The 23,725-nt window shown below is 45.7% G+C and overlaps 1 protein-coding gene across 3 annotated transcripts in view; it reads right to left on the bottom strand.

The window, feature by feature from the left end:
• Positions 1-8,815, bottom strand: part of LOC125527811 (pleckstrin homology (PH) domain-containing protein) — a 34,222-nt gene extending 25,407 nt beyond the window's left edge. For 2 of the 3 annotated variants that reach the window (XM_087522169.1, XM_087522170.1), the window contains exons 1-18: positions 8,498-8,815; positions 6,603-6,706; positions 6,357-6,491; positions 6,222-6,272; positions 5,930-6,024; positions 5,741-5,858; positions 5,195-5,296; positions 4,779-4,961; positions 4,534-4,694; positions 3,724-3,894; positions 3,144-3,230; positions 2,755-3,070; positions 2,563-2,667; positions 2,384-2,479; positions 2,212-2,279; positions 901-1,021; positions 642-818; positions 346-555 (exon numbers count right to left, since the gene is read on the bottom strand). In XM_087522169.1, coding sequence (XP_087378295.1) covers positions 346-555; positions 642-818; positions 901-1,021; positions 2,212-2,279; positions 2,384-2,479; positions 2,563-2,667; positions 2,755-3,070; positions 3,144-3,230; positions 3,724-3,894; positions 4,534-4,694; positions 4,779-4,961; positions 5,195-5,296; positions 5,741-5,858; positions 5,930-6,024; positions 6,222-6,272; positions 6,357-6,491; positions 6,603-6,706; positions 8,498-8,594 — 2,397 coding nt within the window. In that variant the 5' untranslated portion in view covers positions 8,595-8,815. The remainder of the gene's footprint in view (positions 1-345; positions 556-641; positions 819-900; positions 1,022-2,211; positions 2,280-2,383; positions 2,480-2,562; positions 2,668-2,754; positions 3,071-3,143; positions 3,231-3,723; positions 3,895-4,533; positions 4,695-4,778; positions 4,962-5,194; positions 5,297-5,740; positions 5,859-5,929; positions 6,025-6,221; positions 6,273-6,356; positions 6,492-6,602; positions 6,707-8,497) is intronic. The other variant, XM_087522172.1, reaches the window with a different exon arrangement.
• Between the last annotated feature and the right edge of the window lie 14,910 nt (positions 8,816-23,725).

The following is a 23,725-nucleotide window of genomic DNA, read 5'->3' as shown; positions in this document are numbered from 1 at the left end:
AATAACAGGTCATAGAGAACTGTTAGAAATAGTAATATCAAATTCATTAAGAGGTCTACTTTAAAATTGCCCTGTGGGCGCCATTATTTAAAATTTGGGATTACACAGGATTAAAATTCTGAGCAAAGATAATGTGCACAACGAGGGTTTGCAGCTTTAGTTATTATGTTAGGGAAAATTTTGAACATTAAACACAGGTCACTGGCGGTAGGGTGCACAGTACGCCGAAGGGGTGGTGGCAATTATCAATTAGATATAGAAAGCTACCAATTGGTGACAGATGGACTCTATTTTAATCTCTTAGCGATAGAGGGAGTATACAATTCTGTAGAATAGAAGGCAAACCTTCCATGTAAGAAGAGAAGACCATCCCTCAAAGTCAGCCTGATCCCACAAATGTGCAAGGTCTGAACTGTTATTCTCACTATTGGTGTCTTGAAAAATCTTTAAAATCTCCATCAATCGATGATAGCGTGCCGGAGAGAAATGAAACCCCAAGGAAGGCACCCGTACTGCCAGTCTTGTGGAAGGATATAGTGAACTTTCTACCTGGATCTGCGTAACAGAAGGATGAGTTATACCCACTGTTATTTATTCTTTCTTTTGGGGGGAGGGGGGGCGGGTGGTGGACTAGTGCGCACCTGCTGAAGCTTTAAAGCAATTCCACACTTGTCGATGACTGGCAATAAATTGACTTCTTTAGATGTGTCATTCCAGTGGTAATCACCATCCACCAGAAATGCAGATACATCATTGAGCACCAAATTGAAATTCAAATACATATCCTGCTCTTCTGAAGAATATGAATCCCATATCTCCTGAAGTGACAAGAAACATCAGCATCAGATAAATTCAACCACTTGTAGATATGAAAGTCTTACTTCAAAGAGTAAACATGACCTCTGTCCGAAGAATTAAGTTTCCAAGATCAAGCAAAAGCTTAGTCTCATGTACATCATCCGGGCGGAACTTGGTAGGAACAGTAATTTTAGGAGCAGCGATATCCAGATTCAGTGAAAACCTAGCGGAGATTATATGTGGATTCAATAGCCATTCAGAAAAACCAATACAAAGAACATACAGCTAACCATTTTAGAATAATACTCCATCCGTACCAAAATGTAAGACCATTTTTTACACTATCATAGTGTCAAAAATGATCTTACATTTTGGGACGGAAGGAGTACTTAGCATGGTAAAAAAAGATATAAATGTGAGAAGTAATTGAAATGTATATCAACAATGCCTTGATAACCTAAATCGGCTTAGTTGATAGTATTGAAAAATATAATATAATCTCGTTTTGGGTATTCTTGTCTTTCAGGCTGAAGTAAGGTAGTTAAGACACTCTCCCCTTGTTGCAATTGAATATGCTTCATAGGCTGAATAAAGAGACATCTCTATGAAAATGGTTAGCTGTATGGGCCAAATAAAGAGACAACTCCAAATTTAATTGCTAGGTTATGGCTACTAATAAGCATTTGTCATTACTCACAACAACGATTACCGGCAGAGCAAATAAAGAGATATCTCTATGAAAAATAGGATTCTGAGAGACCAGTCCACGAATATACAAGAATACATCTAAAAAAACGTTTCTGTATAAGATATGATAACATATCTGTATACGAGTACAAGGGGATCTTCTAGAACAACAGTACCCCATTTTACAGGGCTAGGACTCATATTGGATGAGGAAGGCACCGCGAGGAATCCAAAGTTCAACCAACTAAGGATCTCAATCCCTAGGTCAGAGTCGTCTATGAGCTGCACTTGGAGATCTTGCCTTAACGTCCAAGACAAGGCGCATATTTAAAGACCCAGAGAGCGCTGTGAAACACTAGCTATGCTGAAGCCACAACAACCAACCCTACCGCTCAAGACGCACGACTGATACATCGAACTCGAGGAGCATCATCGTCATTACTAGTTTAAATCCCATCTAGATTTGGATCTTCCACCTACCATTAAAATCCCTCGAGAGAATAAAGAGAAGAAGCCAGGACATAAGACTTTTGGTCCTAGCGTCGCTTGCTCACCCTACTTTCAATATGCATACCCTCCTATGCAGGATCCATGTAATAGACACCTACCGAGAAGACCGCTAAGATCTTGTTTAGCCCACAATCCCTTAAAAATTGGTATCCTATAGTATCGTTCTGGTGCCCACCAAAGAATAGTTCTTTCAGTAGTAAAATAATTCATACCAACCTGGACTGATCTTTTAGAACACGTGTCATTTGCTGTTGAGCGGTGCGTTTCACTTCATCTAATGTCATCTTCACAAATCAAAAGATATGGTTACTCAATAGAAGAGATGCAGAAGAATCAATCATATTATCATATAAACAAATCGTGCTTCAAGTGAATTATGAGTATATACCTGTACAGCAGCAGCAGTCTCCAGTGCAAGGGTCTGGCTAACTGTAGGGCTACTCTTGAAGAAGGCAACGATTTGGTCAATGGAATCTTTCAAATACTGCCGGAACAACAACAATGATCATCAAAGGGTAAAACAAGCATGTGCACACCAGAGGTTTTTAAAGGATAACTATAACTCACAGTTATATAACAAGGAGAAGCCCTGGCTGTAAAACTCCAGTCCAGTTGCTCATCGAAAGGTTTGTAGGAGAAGACACCAACAAGAGAATCAACAACACTTGCACTCTGGTAAGACATATAATGATATCGTTCAGTCATAAATGATTTGAATAATATCTAAAAGGTAAAATTAGAAGAACAAAGTGGTAAAACCTCAGCAAGCAGGCCATATGGAGATAAAAGTTTGTAGGAACCAAGCTTCAGGTCAAAAACTTTTGCCTCTGGATACATTTTCAAGTTACAGCGGAAATCTTCACATGAAAGATCAGCAAGGCACTCTGAACCATCAATGATAAGCCTTGATGCATTATGTTTCATGCGTATTTCAAAATAAAACTGCATCAATTTCATATCTTGTTGAGCAGGAATATACTCCGTATTTTCTTTGTACCCGATTATCCTATTTAACCTTTCCCAATCTTCATCACTAAAACTCTTCGAGTCTCCATCATCCTTCGAAGAGCCAGTCCTATATGCAGAAGAAGTAATTAGTACACAATTGTACAATACAGCGAATGTGAGTTTGTATAGATCAGACAGACCATCCAAATGACCACCAGGACTGCTTCTTGTTTTGTTGAGCATGCTGTCTTTCTGCTGACTGTTCTACAAACTTGTGGGCCAGCATCCTTCACAAAGGAAAAAAAGATAAATATTAACCAATGAGCAAGTCATAGAGGATCATGCAGTTGAAACAATTGGAGTGAAACTACATTGGCTCAAATTCAATGAAAAAAAAAAGCCATATTGCGCAATGTTCATTAGATGATTCTATGGTTCGTTCTCCTCAGTGGTTCGAAACTTATTCATTGTACATCAGAACCGTGCATGCATTGTTCAACGGTTCAGATATGTCTTTAAAGAAAGAACAACTTCGGAAGGAATGAACAGCGCATTCGAAAAGAGATATTATGCAACAGTTGCATGCAAGATAGTAGCAATATCATGTGACATGAGGTTTACATGTCAGACATGAAGTAATTTTAAGAAGGACCAATGGAACATATCAGTATTCAGATAGACCTCCTTCCACATTATTATGAACTTCTGAAACAAATCCTTAACGGTGAATATCTACAAGATAATCTTCATAGAGCATGTCTCAAAGAACAAACATACTACCTCCATTGCAGAATAACTTCCATATCTAGTTCACGATCCAGACTATTAATCTCCTCATTATCTTCAACAACCGGACGGCTCATGTCAGACTTCAGAAGGGACGCATATAAAGATACATATGTCTTTCGAAGTCTTGCGTTTCTCAGTAGTTGCTCCCAAGATAGACTTCCACTGCATTAACGAGATATATCAACACAAACCCAATGAGAAAATCAGGCACAAAAAAAGTACACCATGTAACATTACACCATATAGTCAATAGGCCGAACTCAACATCGAATATATATAATTAATTATGAAGGGTGCTTCACGAAACAGAATTATCCAATGAGTATTCTAAAGGATAATACTATAATGTCGTAATACCTAAAATCAATTGTAATACTGGGACTTTTCACTTAAATAGAACGAAGGCAGGGAAGGATCCCTGATTTTCTAAAAATATTATAAGGTTCGATTGGAAATTTGGCAACTGATGTGGCTTGGTTCCTTTGTTAATGCTCAATTTATTTCCACATATATGTTTCACTGTGTGCACGGAAGTGCAGTTTTATCAGTACGTTGATCGGCTCACACTGAATGCTAGTCTCATCACGATTAAAACAAAATTTCAGTAGGCATGTAGGGATTCCTGTTAAGTCAACCCAAACATAAATGACCATTCCTCCACAATGCAGACACAATCCTTTGTTATGTAGGAGAATATCATAACTATAAACTGATAAACAAAATACCTATACATGATAAACAATAACACATAATCCATACACAAAGTGGAAGCCACGCAGAAGGTGTGTAGAGCCCATATACCTTGCCTTCTTCATTTCATGAGTCACTACTTTGTATGCGTACTTCCACCAAGCCTTCGGATCAGATTTCACTGGTAAAGATGGCCGATAATGAGCATATCTCAGCCGTTGATTAAAAGAAGAAAAGTTATCAGCCATCTTCAAGATGTCCCTGTAGCCATCCTGAATTGAAGAAACCAGTCTACCATTAGCATTGCTGCTTTGTCACTTAAAAGAAGACGGGGGTGGTTGGCCAAGAGTAGAAACCTTCGACAAAGACAAAGTAACATCATCCAAATCAACAGCAGCATTTTGCAATGCCTGTCCGCTTCTCTTCGCTTCATCAATGTGTACCTTTGTATATTTTGCTTTGCCAGATATAGGTCTTAATATGTAAGTGTGAGTTTTTGAAGCAGTACTAGAACTATCTTGCTTTCTGAACTCAAAAACCTGAAACACATTTTGTGAACCAGTAAATATTCATCAAGCGAAAATAAAATTATATTAGACAAAACAATGAGATTGCACAAGTCCTCCAATGCCTCAGTACAGCACAGTATCTGGCCCTCAAGGTTCACCATGTAGCTTTCCAGTTAGATATTGTAAAATAGACAACTGCCTACATGCAGAATTTTACCCTCAAGCCCTACATTTATTTATTAGCAAATACAATTGTAAGCTACCTGACTCCATTCTGAAGGCAGTAAATCTTCCCAGGGTTTATCCACGCTCCAAGGACTGCTATCAGAATCAAAATACAGCGCCAGACTCTCAAGTTCAACAGACTGTAAAACCATCATATATAAGCTATCAAAATGCAAGAATCATAAATACGACTATCAGAAGCAAAACAGAAGGCCCAGTAAATGAATCTGAGGGAGGAATATGCAATCTTTCTGTAACTTGAAGGATGCATTCTCTGTTAACATCAACACATTATCCCTTCTAGACGTGCAGAATAATGTGTGTAAAGAATCAACGCAGTATGAGAAAATAAGTAGTTTGAATTGCTCGTCTTTAACACCTAGTATTGTCCACAATAGCTGTCTATTCTGCGATTCAGAAGCCATAGAAAGTGGTTTCCAGTCCTCACCTCCCTTTAGGAAAGAATAATCCATGGGTAAATGGAAGTCTGGATTCGCAGAAGCAACCAGTAGACCTTGTGTATTACTTTGTATACCAGTATTAATGACTGAACCAAAATGTTGTGAAGTTAGGAGAATATATACCTTCTTCACTCGGTCCAAATCTCCACCAGTGGCAAAAGTTTCCTTCCCATGGTCATCCACAGTAACTGCTGACAGCTTCGAAAGTACCAAACCTGCTGCGAAAGGGTGGCCTGGATTGCTACAGAAAAAATTCATGGTATTCTTATATGCACCCTGAAAGATACATCCACTAAACAGAAATTGAAGTACCTCTCTATGTCTTCGTATCTGATGTGAATATTGCCAATGGATAACTTGATGTTTCCGATCACAGTGCTAATGAAAGACCCAAGCCATGACGAGTTCTTCAGGGATGATGAAAAGTTTTGAGTCAAAAATTTAATAAAGCATAATCATGTTAACATGGTCGGTTCCCAAGTCCCAACCCATACAACAGCAGGCAAAACATGGTTAGATTGAATATCCAAGCCATGTAGGTAGTTCATCATCACAGTACACAAATATACACACAACTACAAAAAGGCCAAGTACCAACACGTACCAGTTCGGAGTTCAGTTGTTGCTGGCTCTCCAATAATTTCATTTCCATCTCCTGTTTCAATAAACAGTAGATCACTAATACACAGTTCAGGCAACAACTGCCAGAATAACTCAACTAGTGTCACAAATTGCTCACCCTAACTCTAGTTCGTTTGACCTCTTGGACAGCATCCTCACTGCAACCTTCAACATCTGTTGCTGGTTCAGCTAATATAAAAATACGATCAAGATAAACCAAAACTGGCTCTTGGCCAAGTCTGCTCCAAGGGACCTAATAATAATTTATGCAATCATCCTTTAGCATACTCGATCATATCACACAAAAAAAGACATCAACAATTAAGGCAAAATGATGCGGCTAACCTAAGTAACTACTACAGACCTTGAGCTTAACTGAACCAAGGAAACCAGCTTTGACTTTCACAGGTAACTTCAATGAATTGAGCGCCTCAGGCTTCAACTGCATGTTTGTGAGTTCCACATCACCTGAAATAGTATTGCAGAGAACACATGAAGTAGAAGATGGCCAATATCATTAACAGAAATGAACTATAGCCAGCAGAAGGAGAACACATGTGCACGCGTGTGTGCGTAGAATGTGTATTGGCTCACAATCATCTCAACATGGCAACCACTGAAGCAAATGTTTGGCCCAGCAGACACACCCATTGCCCAATTCCACTACAGCACCAGTTAATTCTACAGCTTCCAAATATCACAAGATTTTCTTCCATGAATTGGCGATAAGTAAGTCCTTTGTATGACTTGACTGTGTACACTCCGTTTCACAAACTTTGCTACTTTTAACAAAACTGATAATAGAGGATCAATTCCATTGACTTTATGCACACAACCTACATCAGTTAAGTGAACCATACCCTGACTCATATTTTGTCTTCCTGACTCTCTATTGTTGGTTGAGAAAGCAAGTTCCACTAGTGGGGACCAGGAAATGCATATATCACATTCTCCTCCCAAAAATCATCTGACATGGGCATGTAAAAGGGGACGCGATGTGCTGAAGGATGGGATCCAGGGCCTCGCCGATGTCTGTAGACGGCATGGCATGGCTCAGTGTCAGCAGCCAGCTCTCGTACCCACCCCGTAGCTCTGCCATTGATAGGATGACCCACCATAAAATCATATTTCTCTTCTTTTGGCCAGAGTCCAGATGAGTGTATCCCATCACCGTGTTCCAGACAATCAGATTTGAGGATCAGCAGAATAGGACAGGCATGGTCAAAATACAGTGCCTGGCTTCAAAATGAAATACATCTTACATACGCAGTTTGTTCCATGTGGTACAGACACATTTGGTACTAAGATTACAACGCTAAGCATATTTGGTTGCACAGCAGCATCTCAGGGATATATGTTATCCAGAGTTTCAGGGTTCAGCCATATGCATTGTTATTGCAAACATGTAAATTCAAGGGGTATCCTTGAGTGGCTAAATGGAGATATTTGACCAAGTGAGATGAGTATATATGCTCAGGAACATCAGTGGCATATTTACACTATCTACCAACAGGTAAAGGCTCACACTAGCCCTCTAGGCTCTAGCTGATGCAACCAGTGAATTACCACCAAGTAAGCTCTACAAAATACAGTAAGCCATCACAACACCGCCCAATGTCTCAACACTACAACTGCAAGTACAAGCACTTGGAATATGAAAAAAAATGTTGGATCCTCTCCGAACATATATAACCAATGCCCACCCATTACGCCCATCAAATCCTAACACCCAATTAGCTGGGCATACCGCAACATGAATGTATTTGTTGCATGAATATTCTCTCGGCAATCAAAATATGATGTGCGGAAATAAATGAAGAATAAAGAGTTCTGTGATGAGGGGGAACAGAGTGACTGCTTCGGAGCATCCAAAATCAACTTCCACCTACAGTAACCAGCTCAAGCTCGCTACAATGCCATCCCCATTGCCACCATTCACAACAAACACGACGCAACACCAACAGACAGTGCCCAGACGCCGCCTACCAAAACGAAGTATGCGCACCAAACTAAGCTCGGGTTCGACCTCCCAACAGCCGTTCCACAGCAATCCACCACTGTTACTAGAAACATTACTACTCACAGCAACAAGCAAAGCCGCGCAGAGGAACTGAGAAACGAGCCAAAATCAGCCGCGAGCGCTTCCCTGATCACCCGCGAGGAACCAATCGGACTGAACCAGCTAACCAGCAGAGCGGACTGAAGCGAGTGCGGGGGCGAGGGAGGGAAGGGGAGCGGGCGGGGGCGGGGGCTCCTCACCTCTCCAGACGCTGATCTTGAGGGCCTCCTTGCTGAGCCCCCGGACGTAGTTGCCGAGGTACTTCTGCAGCAGGAAGGCGACCTGGTCCTCCAACATCTCCGCCGCCGCCGCCGATCGTCGGCGACTGCCGACGGCGCCGCCACCGCGGTGGGAGAGTTGTCCGGCTCGGGGCTCTCTCGAGACGTGGGAGCGATTCCGCCTTCGCGTGGAGGAGAAGAAACTGCCGGACTCGCAGTAGAAGCCCACAGGTGTGTGGAGTCCTGCTTTTTTTTTTCTCTTCTCGGGGCTCTTTTTGTCCTCGAGGGGAAGAAGAGGCACGGAGGAGATCGCTAGAAGAAAGAAGGTGGTGCCGGATATGACGGTTGTGCCCTCGATTTTGAGCTTATTAACGGATGATACCTCACTGCGAAAATAAAATATCTTAAGTGGGGTCTGTTGCCATTGATGCGAATTATGATTCTCTTTTTTGTCTAGCTGTTTGCGTACTAGTATGTTTTATCAGCTTGCAAATGACCTTTTTTTTGTGGTGGAAAGGGAAATTATTTCGGAGGGCATAATTGGAACTGTGAGATCACAGCATTGGTTAGTAAGATTTATTTTAATTTTCATAGGAAAATGTCGGATTTATTTACTTCAAACCTGATTTATTTACAAATAATCAATGCTTAACTTTTTTGTAATAAAGGGGAAACTAATTCCCCCGCAAAAAAATAATTCTTACTTGCAGTAGTACCGCTTATAGCAAAAAAAATGAGAAACACGATATAGAGAAAAAGCACGCATTCTTTATTTAATCAAGAAAAAAAAGAGCATTCGGAAACCGCCCGGACACGCGGCACGGTAGAGTTTCGCGTGGCACATGCTGATTTGTTAACCACTCTGTTGGTAGGCTCGAGAATAACCACGCCGAGCAAGGAGAAGCGTGATCAGGCCTCTAGTGGCACTCATGGATGCCCAGCGCATTGACAAATATAGTACTTGTTTAACTTGACACTAGCTTCAAAAAAAAAACTTGACACTGCAATACGTATTCTTCATCTCAAACAGCTGTTCAACTGGCATAAAAAGATTGCGACGATTTGTCCGCAAAATACCGATGGTACAGATAATTAAACACGGTTCGACAGGCCACGTATGCGGATGAATAGATCGTCGTCATGTACGGGAAGAAAATACAGTAGTTTGGAATCAAACTCGGCGTACGCCTGATTCAGGGAGAGTCGTCCGAGTCCGGCTGCAACTTTCTTTCTTTGGCGGCGTCGTCCGTCAGCGTTCGGGTCCGGCGCCGGGACGGTGGACGCGCGCTTTGTCCAGGGACACGCAAAGGCCGCGCGCTGCTGCGTGTGGCCACGACGCCCGCCTGCGCGTTGGAAAGGGCTCGTCACGTGTTGCCCTTCCTTGACCTCCGCTCCCGTGCCCGATGCCACCTGTGTCTTGATGGCGTCGCGTTCGGTGCCACGGAGGCATCTAGGCGATGCGATCAGTCGGCGGAGTTCGGTGAGCCGCTCGACCGAAGAGCAGGACCGCTTTCCAGGAGTGCACTCTGCGGATTTGCATCGAAGGTTCGTTTTGTAGCTACAGGATGGGTATATGCTGCGCAGGGTTGCCCTTTGGATGATGCTTGCGGTTGCGGACTTTTTTTCCCTTTGCGAGAGATCCAGATGCGGTGCCTTCCTGGCAGAATCACAGTTTTTTTTTTACATCACAGTTCACTGGTCACCTCGTTCAAAAATACGAGGTTCACAGATCAAAGTGGCGCCGATTGAGCACGTGCCGAGTGCCGACTGTCAGATGCTACTAACAGATAGAAAAATGGTACTGTAGTAGTAGCGGTGAAGTGGTAGCAAACGATGGATGGAATGGAGAACTACGCTTTCAGTCTCAGGCTGGCAGGTGGCTCTACCACCACCACGGATGGATATCGCATGTCGGCAAGAAGGCGATGCAAGCTTTCGTTGGCCACAGCTCTATTGGGCCATTCATGTTCACTTTTAGCGACTTTCTTTGCCGCCCCTGAATTTTAAAGCGGTGATAGCCGATTGACGGTGATGGACCCGAGAGGTGCAAGAGAGCTCTTTGCGTCAAATTACCCTCGTTCGCACAGGCGAGCCAACCTGCCCGGCCCATTAAGCAACCTTTTGCTACCACTTCACCGCTACTACAGGCGAGTGGGAGCTTCTGACAGTCTCACAACTCATTTGCGGGTGGACTAAGAGTGTATCCTTGGCGCACTCTCAGTCAGCCTTGGGCGTCTCCTTTGTTAGGGAAATATGCAACTTAGTATTATCAGAAGTCAAACACCATCATATATACATGTACAGGGAAGGCCAAAGGCCAGAATGCAAAAGGCCAAAGGCCACCATAAATATAACTCTAACACCCCCCTCAAACTCATGATGGATCCACAACACTGAGTTTAGAGAGATAAAATCCATGTTGCGCTCTAGTCTGAGCCTTCATGAAGAAGTCCGCTAGCTGTAACTCGGAAGGCACATACTGAAGAGCAATAACATGGTCCTGCACACCAGCGCCCATAAAGAAAGCATCAACACCAATATGCTTGGTAAGCTCATGCTTCACTGGGTCTCGCGCAATACTGATAGCACATGTACTGTCTGACAAGAGTGTAGTAGGTGCAGTAACAATAACACCAAAATCCTCAAGTAACCAGCGTAACCAAGTCACATCTGCTGCGAGAAGAGCCATAGCTCGCAACTCAGCCTCTGCACTCGAACAGGAAACTGCAGTCTGTTTCTTCGTTTTCCAGGCAATGAGAGAACCACCAAAAAAGACACGGTAAGCAGAAAGTGAACGGCGATCTGAAGATCACTAGCCCAGGTAGCATCCGAATAGGACTGGAGCTGTAACGAGTTAGAACGAGGAAAGAAGAGATGGTGAGAGATCGTGCCACGAAGATGTCGGCGAACACGAAGAAGGTGACTATAGTGAACCGAAGTGGGAGAAGAAACAAATTGACTTAGGATATGGACAGGATAGGAGATATCCGGACGAGTGACAGCGAGATAGACAAGACTCCCAACAAGATGACGATAACGAGTCGGATCGGACAAGGGCTCACCATCAGTAGCACGAAGGTGAACATTAAGCTTCATAGGAGTCTCAACAGTGCGCTCATCACTAAGAGCCACACGAGCAAGAAGATCCTGGATATACTTTTCTTGGGAAATAAAAAAGGCATCAGAGATGGAGGTAATCTCAATCCCAAGAAAGTAACGAAGTGGACCAAGATCAGACATAGAAAACTGCTGATTGAGACGAGCCTTGACAAAGGCAATGTACTCAAGATCATCGCCGGTGACGATCATGTCATCAACATATAGAAGAAGAAGAGTGCGACCACGAGCAGAAAGGTGGACAAAAAGCGTTGGATCATGAACACTGGGTGAAAAACCAGCTGCAGTGACAACCGAGGCAAAACGCTCAAACCAGGCGCGAGGGGCTTGCTTAAGGCCATAGAGAGAGCGACGAAGACGACAAACCATGCCATCAGGAACTGAATACCCAGGTGATGGCTGCATATAAACTTCTCACGCAACTCACCATTAAGAAAAGCATTCTTAACGTCAAGCTGAGACACGAACCAGTGGCGAACAGAGGCCACGGCGAGAAGTGTGCGAACTGTGGTCATATGGGCCAAAGGAGCAAAGGTCTCATCGTAATCACGACCATGCTCTTGCTGAAAGCCACGAGCCATAAGACGAGCTTTATAACGCTCAAGAGAACCATCAGAGCGACTCTTAATCTTATAGACCCACTTACAAGTGATGGGGCGAACACGGGGAGGAAGAGAAACCAGATCCCACGTGCCGGTGCGTTCAAGGGCAGCAATCTCCTCTGCCATGGCAAACTGCCATTCAGGATGAACAATAGCATCTCGATAAGAAGTCGGCTCAACAACGGTCGAAAGACCATAGCGAGAAGGACAATATGGATCAGGGGGTGGACAAGGCCGAAATGAAGACCATAAGTCGGCTGAGAGGAGGAAGATGACACATCAAAAGTAGAGGGCACATCAGTAGATTCATCCACAACACGTCTGTAACACCCACGATGCGGCTATATCTCCCATGTGTCGGAGCATGACTTAGAGGCATAACCGCATTGTAGGCAATGTCGCAAGAGGGGTAATCTTTACACATCCCATGTACTGAATAAGAAAGAGGTACATAGTTGGCTTACAATCGCCATTTCACACAATTCATAATTATAACATTACAATCATCCAGATACAATCAAAGTCCGACTACGAAACCAAAATAAAGACAACCCCAAATGCATAAGATCCCCGATCGCCCCAACTGGGCTCCACTACTGATCGTCTGAAAAGGAAACGTAGTATCGTCCTGAGTCCTCATCGAACTCCCACTTGAGTTCAGTCGTATCTCCTGGAATGGTATCATCGGCACCTGCATCTGGTTTTGGAAGTAATCTGTGAGTCACGGGGACTCAGCAATCTCACACCCTTGCGATCAAGACTATTAAGCTTATGGGTAGGTAAAAGGTATGAGGTAGAGCTGCAGTAAGCACTAGCATATATGGTGGCTAACTTACGCAAAAGAGAGCGAGAAGAGAAGGCAAAGCACGTTCGAGAATCTATGATCAAGAAGTGATCCAAGACTACTTACGTTCAAGCATAACACCAGACCGTGTTCTCTTCCCGGACTCCGCCGAAAAGAGACCATCACGGCTACACACGCTGTTGATCCATTTTAATTAAGTTAAGTTTCAGGTTTTCTACAACCGGACATTAACAAATTCCCATCTGCACATAACCGTGGGCACGACTTTCGAAAGTTCAAATCCCTGCAGGGGTGTCCCAACTTAGCCCATCACAAGGTCTCACGGTCAACGAAGGATATTCCTTCTCCCAGGACGGCCCGATCAGACTCGGAATCCCGGTTACAAGACATCTCGACAATGGTAAAACTAAACCAGCAAAGCCACCCGAATGTGCCGACAAATCCCGATAGGAGCTGCACATATCTCGTTCTCAGGGCACACCGGATGAGCCAGACGTCGGGTTGGCATAGACCCTGGTTGCCCAGGGGGCACCGGACATCGCTTAGGTTGGACCAACACTTACAGAAGCACTGGCCCCGGGGGGGGGGGGGGTTAAAATAAAGATGACCATTGAGTCCGCGGAACCCAAGGGAAAAAGGCTAGGTGGCAAATGGTAAAACCAAGGTTGGGCCTTGCTGGAGGAGTTTTATTCAACACGAACTGTCAAGGAGTTCCAATTATAACCCAACCGCGTAAGGAACGCAAAATCAAGGAACATAACACCGGTATGGCGGAAACTAGGGCGGCAAGAGTGGAACAAAACACCAGGCATAAGGCCGAGCCTTCCACCCTTTACCAAGTATATAGATGCATTAAAGTAAACAAGATATAATAATGATATCCCAACAATAAACATGTTCTAACAAGAAACAAACTCCAATCTTCACCTGCAACTAGCAATGCTATAAGAGGAGCTGAGCAAAGCAGTAACATAGCCAAACAACGGTTTGTTAGGACAAGGTGGGTTAGAGGTTTGACATGGCAATATGGGAGGCATGATAAAGCAAGTGGTAGGTATCGTAGCATAGGCATAGCAATAGAGCGAGCAACTAGCAAGCAAAGATAGAAGTGATTTCGAGGGTATGGTCATCTTGCCTGCAAAGTTGTAGCGCCCCGAGACCGATACTCCAGATGCCTTCCTTTATTTTAGTTGTTATTGTGTTTGTTGCCATGATCTTGATTAGTGTCATTGTCTTATTTTGCTTCTTGCTTCATGTGCATCATTGTTATTATTGCATTGCCAGTCTTATCATGGATCATAATGCATAGGCATACTGTTGGTGGTTTTGGTTGTGTGCTTGAGTGTGTGATCAACCCCTGTTTTGTCTCTTTCTCAACTTCATCTTCTTCTACACCCACAACCTTGCTTGATCATCTTCTTCTCCTCCTTCGTTAATCCATTTAAATTGTGGTATTCTATTTCCTGCACCAATTTAATGTTCATTCTTTTCCTATAAATTCTCAACCATGCCTTCAACCTCTCTGCCAAAAATTCAGCTCCTTTGAACTTGTTTTGGTTGGGTTCAAAAATGACTCTAGTTTGAATTTAATTCAAACTTGAATTATTTTTATATCCTTAAAAATGTCCAAACTAGTTTATTCAAATTGTGCATATTTTTTCAGGACTCCATTAATATCTTCACCCCTGCCAAATTCCGTATCTTCCCTTGCCTTTCTTTTCTTCTAAGATTTCTGTCTGAAGAAAAAGGAAGGAAAAGAAATGTAGCAAGAGAGAGAGCCCAGCTCCAGCAACAACCCATCTCCCCAGCCCACCTACAGCAAACCACCTCACTTACCCCTTCAAATCCAGCCCACCAGCACCGCTCCTCTGTTCATCGTCTTCTCCCTGTATGGCAGGACATCCAGAGCCTCCACGTCGACAGTCCGGTCGATTTGACGGCCTCAGCCGCTCCCTTCCTCCTATATAATCCTGCCCCAACCCTAGGGTTTCCTCCTCGCTCCGTTTTCCCCTCTTCTGCCTCCTCCCGCCGCCGAGGTAAGCTCCCCACGCCCCTACCGTCGCCATCGCCATGACTAGCCGAGCTGAGCTCGAGTCTGGCGTAGCCAGCATCGCCCGGTCGTCGTCTTCCTCCGCGGCAAGTACCTCGACCCCCGAAACGTCTCCAAGCGGCTCCCCGAGACCCGATTTTCTTCTTCCACGACGTCCCCTTCTTCCTCTGCTTCGTCTTCTTCACGGATCAGAGGAACGCCAAGTTTAGCGAGCTCCTTCATCGCCTTCCCTCATCGCCTCAGTTCGTCCCCGAGCACGATCGGCTACACCATCCTACCCACCGTGAGCTCTTCACCCTCCTGGCCTTACCTAGCGCTCGTTTTCGTCCTCTAGGTCTTGATCCACGCGAGCAGGAGTTCGATCTCCATGAGCGCCATGGTAGCAGCTTCATTAGCTCCTCTGCTCGGCCCCTTGCACACGCACACCCTCGCAACGTTGCTCCACCACACGTGCCCATAGCCCCCGCATGCACACCCTGTCTGCTTGCCGCCCGCTCGCCACGCCATGCTCGTCCATGCATCGCTGTGCACCGCAGCCCAGACGAGCTGCAGCTCGACGCTCGAGCTCTGGCCTCTTTCTTCTGCTCCCCACATGCACGCACGCATCCTATAGCTGCACTCCCCTCCTTTTTCCGCACCCCCGCCGTCGAACTCCAGCCTAAGCCGCCGCTGCATCCGGCCGTTAAGGCTCGTCGGAGACCTGCTGTCACCGTGCCTTCATGGCAGAGCAAGGCTACGCCTTTGCTTTTCTCTATTAGTAGCTGTACTCCTTTCTAAACACAAATACAGAAGCACCCCAGTGGTCAGTCACTCAGGCACAGTACAAGGTGATCCTGGGTTCGAGTCCCAGTCGCCCGTATTATTTTGCACCATTTTCCTATCATTTTGCACACTCAGCGCACACTCGGGCCAAGGCCGCTGTAGGTCGCTGCAATCCGGCCCGTGTATTTTCTTTTCCAGTCTGTGTATTTTAGCATTTTCCAGTGCCTTCTTATTTACAGAAATGCCATCATTTTAAATTGTGAACAATTAAATAACCATGCATCGGAATTAAACAAACTTAATATGTAAAATGACTAGGATTTCATCTAGTTTCACAATATCCAACTTTCATGCATGTTTGAAATGTTTAAAATGCTGTTTGTTTAAATTTGCTTAAATGCCATGTTAAAATGCTTTAATTCATAACAAAATAACCATAGCTCCAAATTTAATAAACTTTATATGCAAATGGGGTGGAAAAATGCCTAGTTTAACATGGTGACATTGCTTTGCATGTTTAACAACTATAAAATATGGTCTAGGGCTGAACAGTACCAAATCCATAAATTGCACATGAGGATTTTCCGGACTTGTTGTTTGACTATTCCGGCCTCATTTAAACTTGCCTAGATACGTAGTTTTGTCATGCTTCACCCCTTGCCATGGTTAACAACATTTAATATTGTTGGGTATATAAATAAGTTCGAACTAAATAAGTCACGTGGTGTTTCGTCAATATGCAACGGAGTTGCATATTGAGCTTCACTTAATTTGTAGGATTGCTTGTGCACTTTGCCATGCCATGCCTCATTAAACCGGACATGCATCATACTTGGTTGTGCATCATGCCATGTTCATGTGTTGGTTGTTTACTATATTGTGTGCTTCTTTCCGGTGTTTGCTTTTTTGGGTTGGTTCCGGTGACGTCGTGATTGTGAGGACCCGTTCGACTACGTCCGTTTATCTTCTTCATGGACTCGTTCTTCTTCCTTGCGGGATTTCAGGCAAGATGACCATACCCTCGAAATCACTTCTATCTTTGCTTGCTAGTTGCTCGCTCTTTTGCTATGCCTATGCTATGATACCTACCACTTGCTTATCATGCCTCATATATTGTTGAACCAAGCCTCTAACCCATCTTGTCCTAGCAAACCGTTGTTTGGCTATGTTACCGTTTTGCTCAGCCCCTCTTATAGCGTTGTTAGTTGCAGGTGAAGATGAAGTTTGTTCCTTGTTGGGACATGGAGATGTTGTTCCTTGTTGGAACATGTTTACTTGTTGGGATATCACAATATCTCTTATTTAATTAATGCATCTATATACTAGGTAAAGGGTGGAAGGCTCGGCCTTATGCCTGGTGTTTTGTTCCACTCTTACCGCCCTAGTTTCCGTCATATTGGTGTTATGTTCCCGGATTTTGCGTTCCTTACGCGGTTGGGTTATAATGGGAACCCCTTGACAGTTCGCCTTGAATAAAACTCCTCCAGCAATGCCCAACATTGGTTTTACCATTTGCCACCTAGCCTTTTCTTTCCCTTAGGTTCTGCAGACTCAAGGGTCATCATTATTTTAACCCCCCCCCCCCCCGGGCCAGTGCTCCTCTGAGTGTTGGTCCAGCCTGTCAGCCGCCGGTGGCCACCAGGGGCAACTCTGGGCTGGCCTACCGGAAGTTTGGACAATCCGGTGTGCCCTAAGAACGAGATATGTGCAGCTCCTATCGGGATTTGTCGGCACATTCGGGTGGCTTTGCTGGTCTTGTTTTACCATTGTCGAAATGTCTTGTAGCCGGGATTCCGAGTCTGATCGGGTTTTCCCGCTAGAAGGAATATCCTTCGTTGACCATGAGAGCTTGTGATGGGCTAAGTTGGGACACCCCTGCAGGGATTTGAACTTTCGAAAGCCATGCCCGCGGTTATGGGCAGATGGGAATTTGTTAATGTCCGGTTGTAGAAAACCTGAAGTTGACCTTAATTAAAATACATCAACCACATGTGTAACCATGATGGTCTCTTCTCGGCGGAGTCCGGGAAGTGAACACGGTGTTGGAGTTATGTTTGACGTAGGTTGTTCTAGGATCACTTCTTGATCATAGTTGTTCGACCGTGCTTTTGCCTTCTCTTCTCGCTCTCATTTGCGTATGTTAGCCACCATATATGCTAGTCGCTTGCTGCAGCTCCACCTCATACCTTTCACCTTATCTATAAGCTTAAATAGTCTTGATCGCGAGGATGTGAGATTGCTGAGTCCCCGTGACTCACAGATACTTCCAAAACCAGCTTGCAGGTGCCGTTGAACCGTGCAGATGACGCAACCGAGCTCAAGGAGGAGCTCAATGAAGATCTTGTCCTTTGTGTTGTTTCGTTCTAGTTGATCAGTAGTGGAGCCCAGTTGGGGTCGATCGGGGATCTGTGTAGCATTTGGGGCAGTCTTCTTTTATTTTGGCTCCGTAGTCGGGCCCAGATTGTATCTGGATGATGTAATGCTTTATTCTTGTATTTGTGTGAAGTGGCGATTGTAAGTCAACTATGTATCTTTTCCCTTATTGTATTACATGGGTTGTTTGCGAAGATTACCTCACTTGCGACATTGCTTTCAATGCGGTTATGCCTCTAAGTCATGCTTCGACACGTGGGAGATATAGCCGCATCGAGGGCGTTACAAAAGTTCTCCGAGTTGACGTAAGCTTGATCCTCGTAAGCGTACTCAACGGGTTCCTCGATCACGTACTCGTCTCCCGGCTCTACCCAAAGCAAGAACACAAGCAAAGGGAACCACAGTGCAATGCGCAAGCAACATGATGCGAAACATGGCATGATATGCGGGATGTAATATGCAATGCATATGCGTGCTCCAGAAGGAAAAGATTGAACCAAGCCTCAACTTGGCAAACCAAGAGTGCCGCTGGAAAGATGAGTTGATTTCGGTCGAAATCGATATAAAGATCTGTCACACCCCGGATGTAATTTACCTTATCTGTACTCCAACTCTTGTCGTTTCCGTCACTAAGTTATTTTATTTCTCCGTTGTCGGGTTTTTGTCTCCGTGTGTTTTGTCTTTGTCATGCATCTCATATCATGTCATCATGTGCATTGCATTTGCATACGTGTTCGTCTCATGCATTCGAGCATTTTCCCCGTTGTCCGTTTTGCATTCCGGCGCTCCTGTGTCCTCCGGTGTCCTTTCTACCTCTTTCCGTGTGTGGGGATTAAACGTTTTTGGATTGGACCGAGACTTGTCATGCGGCCTTGGTTTACTACCGGTAGACCGCCTGTCAAGTTTCGTACCATTTGGACTTCGTTTGATACTCCAACGGTTAACCGAGGGACCGAAAAGGCCTCGTGTGTTGCAGCCCAACACCCTTCCAATTTGGCCCAAAACCCACCTAGACCCTCTCCATCATCTAGAGCAGTCGATCACGATCGCGTGGCCGCAAACCGCACCTCATTTGAAGCTTCCTAACTCCCTCTACCTCTATATAAAGGGCACCCCCTCAAAATTCGTGAATCATTTCCCCCTAACCCTAGTCCATCAGCACCCGCCGCCGCCGGACATGTCCATTTCCCGCCGGACAGCCTCCACCGCCGCCTCGGGCCAATAGAGGCGCGACACCTGTCCCTGGGCCAGTCCCCACTCCGCCGGCACCTCCCACCGCAGCCCGCCGAAGCCCGCGAGGGACAGCCTCCCCAGCCCGAGCTGAGCGCCGCCCGCGCCCGCCTCTCCTTCCCCTGAGCCGACGCCCGCCCTCGCCGGACTTGCCTCGCGCCACCACGTCCGCCATCGCCGGCCACCACGGCCTCCATCGCCACCTCGCCACCCCTGCCTCGCCGACGTCGCCGCGGCGTCCCGACGCCCCGCAGAGCCACGCTGCCGCTTTCCTCTCGCCGGATCCGCTGCCCCATCGCCGGACTGCTCTCCTCCGGCGACAACCGCACTCGCCGGCGACCTCGGTATCCGCGCTGCTACAGTGCTCGTGCAACCAGATCCAGATCCGCGAGGGTTGACTTTTTCCTCCTAAAACCCTAGTTTTTTGCATTCTTCCACATGCCATAACTCTGCATCTGTAGCTCTGATTCGTGCCTCTCTTCAAGGTCTTGGTGCAGTGTTGATGCAAGAGAAGAAAATTGTGTCTTATACCTCTCGCCAGTTGAAGCCCAATGAAAAGAACTACCCCACTCACGACCTCGAGTTGGCGGCGGTTGTGCATGCTCTTTTGACTTGGAGACATCTCTTATTGGGAAGAAAAGTGGACATCTTCACTGACCACAAGAGTCTCAAGTACATCTTCACTCAGCCTAATCTCAACCTCAGGCAGACTCGTTGGGTCGAAATGATTCAAGAGTATAATCCGAGTATCGACTATACTCCAGGCAAGGCCAATGTAATTGCTGACGCTTTGAGCAGAAAGGCTTACTGCAACAGTTTGATTCTCAAGCCTTACCAACCCGAGCTTTGTGAAGCTTTCCGCAAACTCAATCTACAAGTTGTTCCTCAAGAATTTCTGGCCAACCTCCAAGTTTCTCCTACTTTGGAAGATCAGATTCGCGAGGCTCAACTTCTTGATGCTATGGTGAAGAAGGTGAATATTGGGATTGCCAAGAGTCAACCCAAGTACAAGTGCTATCGTCTTGATGACAAGGATACTCTATTCTTCGAGGATCGCATTGTTGTGCCTAAAGGTGAACTTCATAAAGTCATTATGAACGAGGCTCACAATTCACTCCTCTCCATCCATCCTGGAAGCACAAAGATGTACCAGGACCTCAAGCAGTCGTATTGGCGGACTTGAATGAAGCGTGAGATTGCTCAGTTCGTGAATGAATGTGATGTCTGCAGAAGAGTAAAGGCAGAGCACCAACGACCAGCTGGTCTCCTCCAACCTCTTGCCATTCCAGAATGTAAGTTTGACCACATTGAGATGGACTTCATAACTGGATTTCCAAAGTCCAAGCGTGGCAATGATGCTATATTCGTTGTCATCGACAAACTCACTAAAGTGGCTCATTCCCTTCCTATCAAAGAATCCATCATAGCAGCTCAATTGGCAGAGCTATATACCTCTCGGATTGTCTCTCTGCACGGCATTCTGCAGTTGATTTCTTCAGATCGTGGCATCATCTTCACCTTGAAGTTTTGGGATTCTTTTCAGAAGGCCATGGGCACCAACATCCATTTCAGCACAGCTTTTCATCCTCAAACTAGTGGCCAAGTCGAGCGTGTCAATCAGATTCTTGAAGATATGCTGAGGGCTTGCGTTATCTCTTTCGGTATGAAGTGGGAGGATTGTCTTCCATATGCCGTGTTTTCCTACAACAACAGCTTTCAAGCGAGTTCGGGCAAGGCCCCATTTGAAATTCTCTATGGCAGGAAGTGTTGTACTCCTCTTAACTAGTCAGAGACTAGTGAACGTCAACTTCTTGGCAATGACTTGATCACAGAGGCAAAAGAGATGTGCAAAGTCATTCGTGATAACCTCAAAGCAGCGCAATCGCGCCAGAAGAGCTACTATGATAGTAAGCATCGTGATTTGGCTTTCGAGATCGGAGACCATGTTTACCTCCGCGTCTCTCCAATGAAAGGTACTCGTCGCTTCGGTATCAAAGAGAAGCTTGCCCCTAGATACGTGGGTCCTTTCAAGATCGTCAGCAAGAGAGGCGATCTCGCCTATCAACTTGAGCTTCCCTCCAACTTTGCAAACGTGCACGACGTGTTTCACGTGTCTCAACTCCGCAAGTGCTTCAAGACCCCTGACCGCACCGTCAACTTCGAAGACATTGAACTCCAAGAAGACCTTTCTTATCGTGAGCACCCAGTTGCTATCCTTGAAGAAACTGAGCGCAAGACTCGCAACAAGTCAATCAAATTCCTAAAAGTCAAGTGGTCACACCATTCCGACCATGAAGCCACTTGGGAACGCGAGGATCACCTCCGTTCTGAGTACCCGGAGTTTTTCCAGTCCTAGATCTCGGGACGAGATCCTTTCGTAGTGGTGGAGTGTTGTAACACCCCGGATGTAATTTACTTTATCTGTACTCCAACTCTTGCCATTTCCGGCACTAAGTTATTTTATTTCTCCGTTGTCGGGTTTTTGTCTCCGTGTGTTTTGTCTTTGTCATGCATCTCATATCATGTCATCATGTGCATTGCATTTGCATACGTGTTCGTCTCATGCATTCGAGCATTTTCCCCGTTATCCGTTTTGCATTCCGGCGCTCCTATGTCCTCCGGTGGTCCTTTCTACCTCTTTCCGTGTGTGGGGATTAAACGTTTTCGGATTGGACCGAGACTTGTCATGTGGCCTTGGTTTACTACCGGTAGACCGCCTGTCAAGTTTCGTACCATTTGGACTTCGTTTGATACTCCAACGGTTAACCGAGGGACATAAAAGGCCTCGTGTGTGTTGCAGCCCAACACCCTTCCAATTTGGCCCAAAACCCACCTAGACCATCTCCATCATCTAGAGCGTTCGATCACGATCGCGTGGCCGCAAACCGCACCTCATTTGGAGCTTCCTAACTCCCTCTACCTCTATATAAAGGGCACCCCCTCAAAATTCGCGGATCATTTCCCCCCTAACCCTAGTCCATCAGCACCCGCCGCCGCCGGACATGTCCATTTCCCGCCGGACAGCCTCCACCGCCGCCTCGGGCTAATAGAGGCACGACACCTGTCCCTGGGCCGGTCCCCATTCCGCCAGCGCCTCCCACCGCGGCCCGCCAAAGCCCGCGAGGGACAGCCTCCCCGGCCCGAGCCGAGCGGCGCCCGCGCCCGCCTCTCCTTCCCCCGAGCCGGCGCCCGCCCTCGCCGGACTTGCCTCGCGCCACCGCGTCCGCCATCGCCGGCCACCGCGGCCTCCATCGCCACCTCGCCGCCCCTGCCTCGCCGACGTCGCCACGGCGTCCCGACGCCCCGCAGAGCCGCGCCGCCGCTTTCCTCTCGCCGGATCCGCCACCCCATCGTCGGACTGCTCTCCTCCGGCGACCACCGCACTCGCCGGCGACCTCGGTATCCGTGCTGCTACAGTGCTCGTGCAACCAGATCCAGATCCGCGAGGGTTGACTTTTTCGTCCCGAAACCCTAGTTTTTTGCATTCTTCCACATGCCATAACTCTGCATTCGTAGCTCCAATTTGTGCGTGTAGCATATCAAAATGTTCGTCTCGACGAGTACATCATTTCAACTCATTGCATGATTTTCATTTGAGCTCATATTGATGCCCTAAATGCTGTTGGAAGAGGGCTATGTGAGGAATATGTCAGATCTGTTTCAGCAAATGGCCTTCTGTCATTTTTGTCATGATTAATTTGTGCATGCTATGATCCTAAGCTCTACATGTGTTTTGTAGAATGTCATATTATCTTTACAGGGGTGTATGCCATGTATTTTTTTGATATTTGTGATGACTAGCACAAGCTTGCAAAGTAGCGTAATCGTTGATGTTGATTTCAGGGACTTAGAATTTCACTAAGTCCTTGTCCTGATATTGTTTTTACGCCGTATGTTCATGTTGTTTCCTAGTGATCCATGCCTCTTTTGAGGATGATCAGTAAGGATGTTTTGTTAACATTGTGGTGCTCTATCCATCCATGTCTTTTTTTGCATTTATGGAGCACCCTAGCTTGAGTCAATCGAGCTCTACTTTTGCTATAAAATGATTCTAGCAGATTGTTGACATGTTTAGCGATTTTGCCGAGGATGTTGTTATTGATCCGTGCATGCTATGTTATTGTTCTTGTCATGTCTAGCTTCTATGCTATGTCTTCTTGATGGGTGTATGCTTAGTTTGTCATGCCATGCTCTGTAGTGAGTGCATCGAGCTCGTAAACATGCCTACTCGTTGACTGATTTGCATGCTCCAGTTTTTCACTAAGTCTGAA

The sequence above is a fragment of the Triticum urartu genome, chromosome 1A (genome assembly GCF_056163025.1).
Source record: "Triticum urartu cultivar PI428250 chromosome 1A, HENAU_Tu73, whole genome shotgun sequence".
Lineage (NCBI taxonomy): Eukaryota > Viridiplantae > Streptophyta > Magnoliopsida > Poales > Poaceae > Triticum > Triticum urartu.
This window is presented reverse-complemented; position numbering and strand designations above follow the sequence as displayed.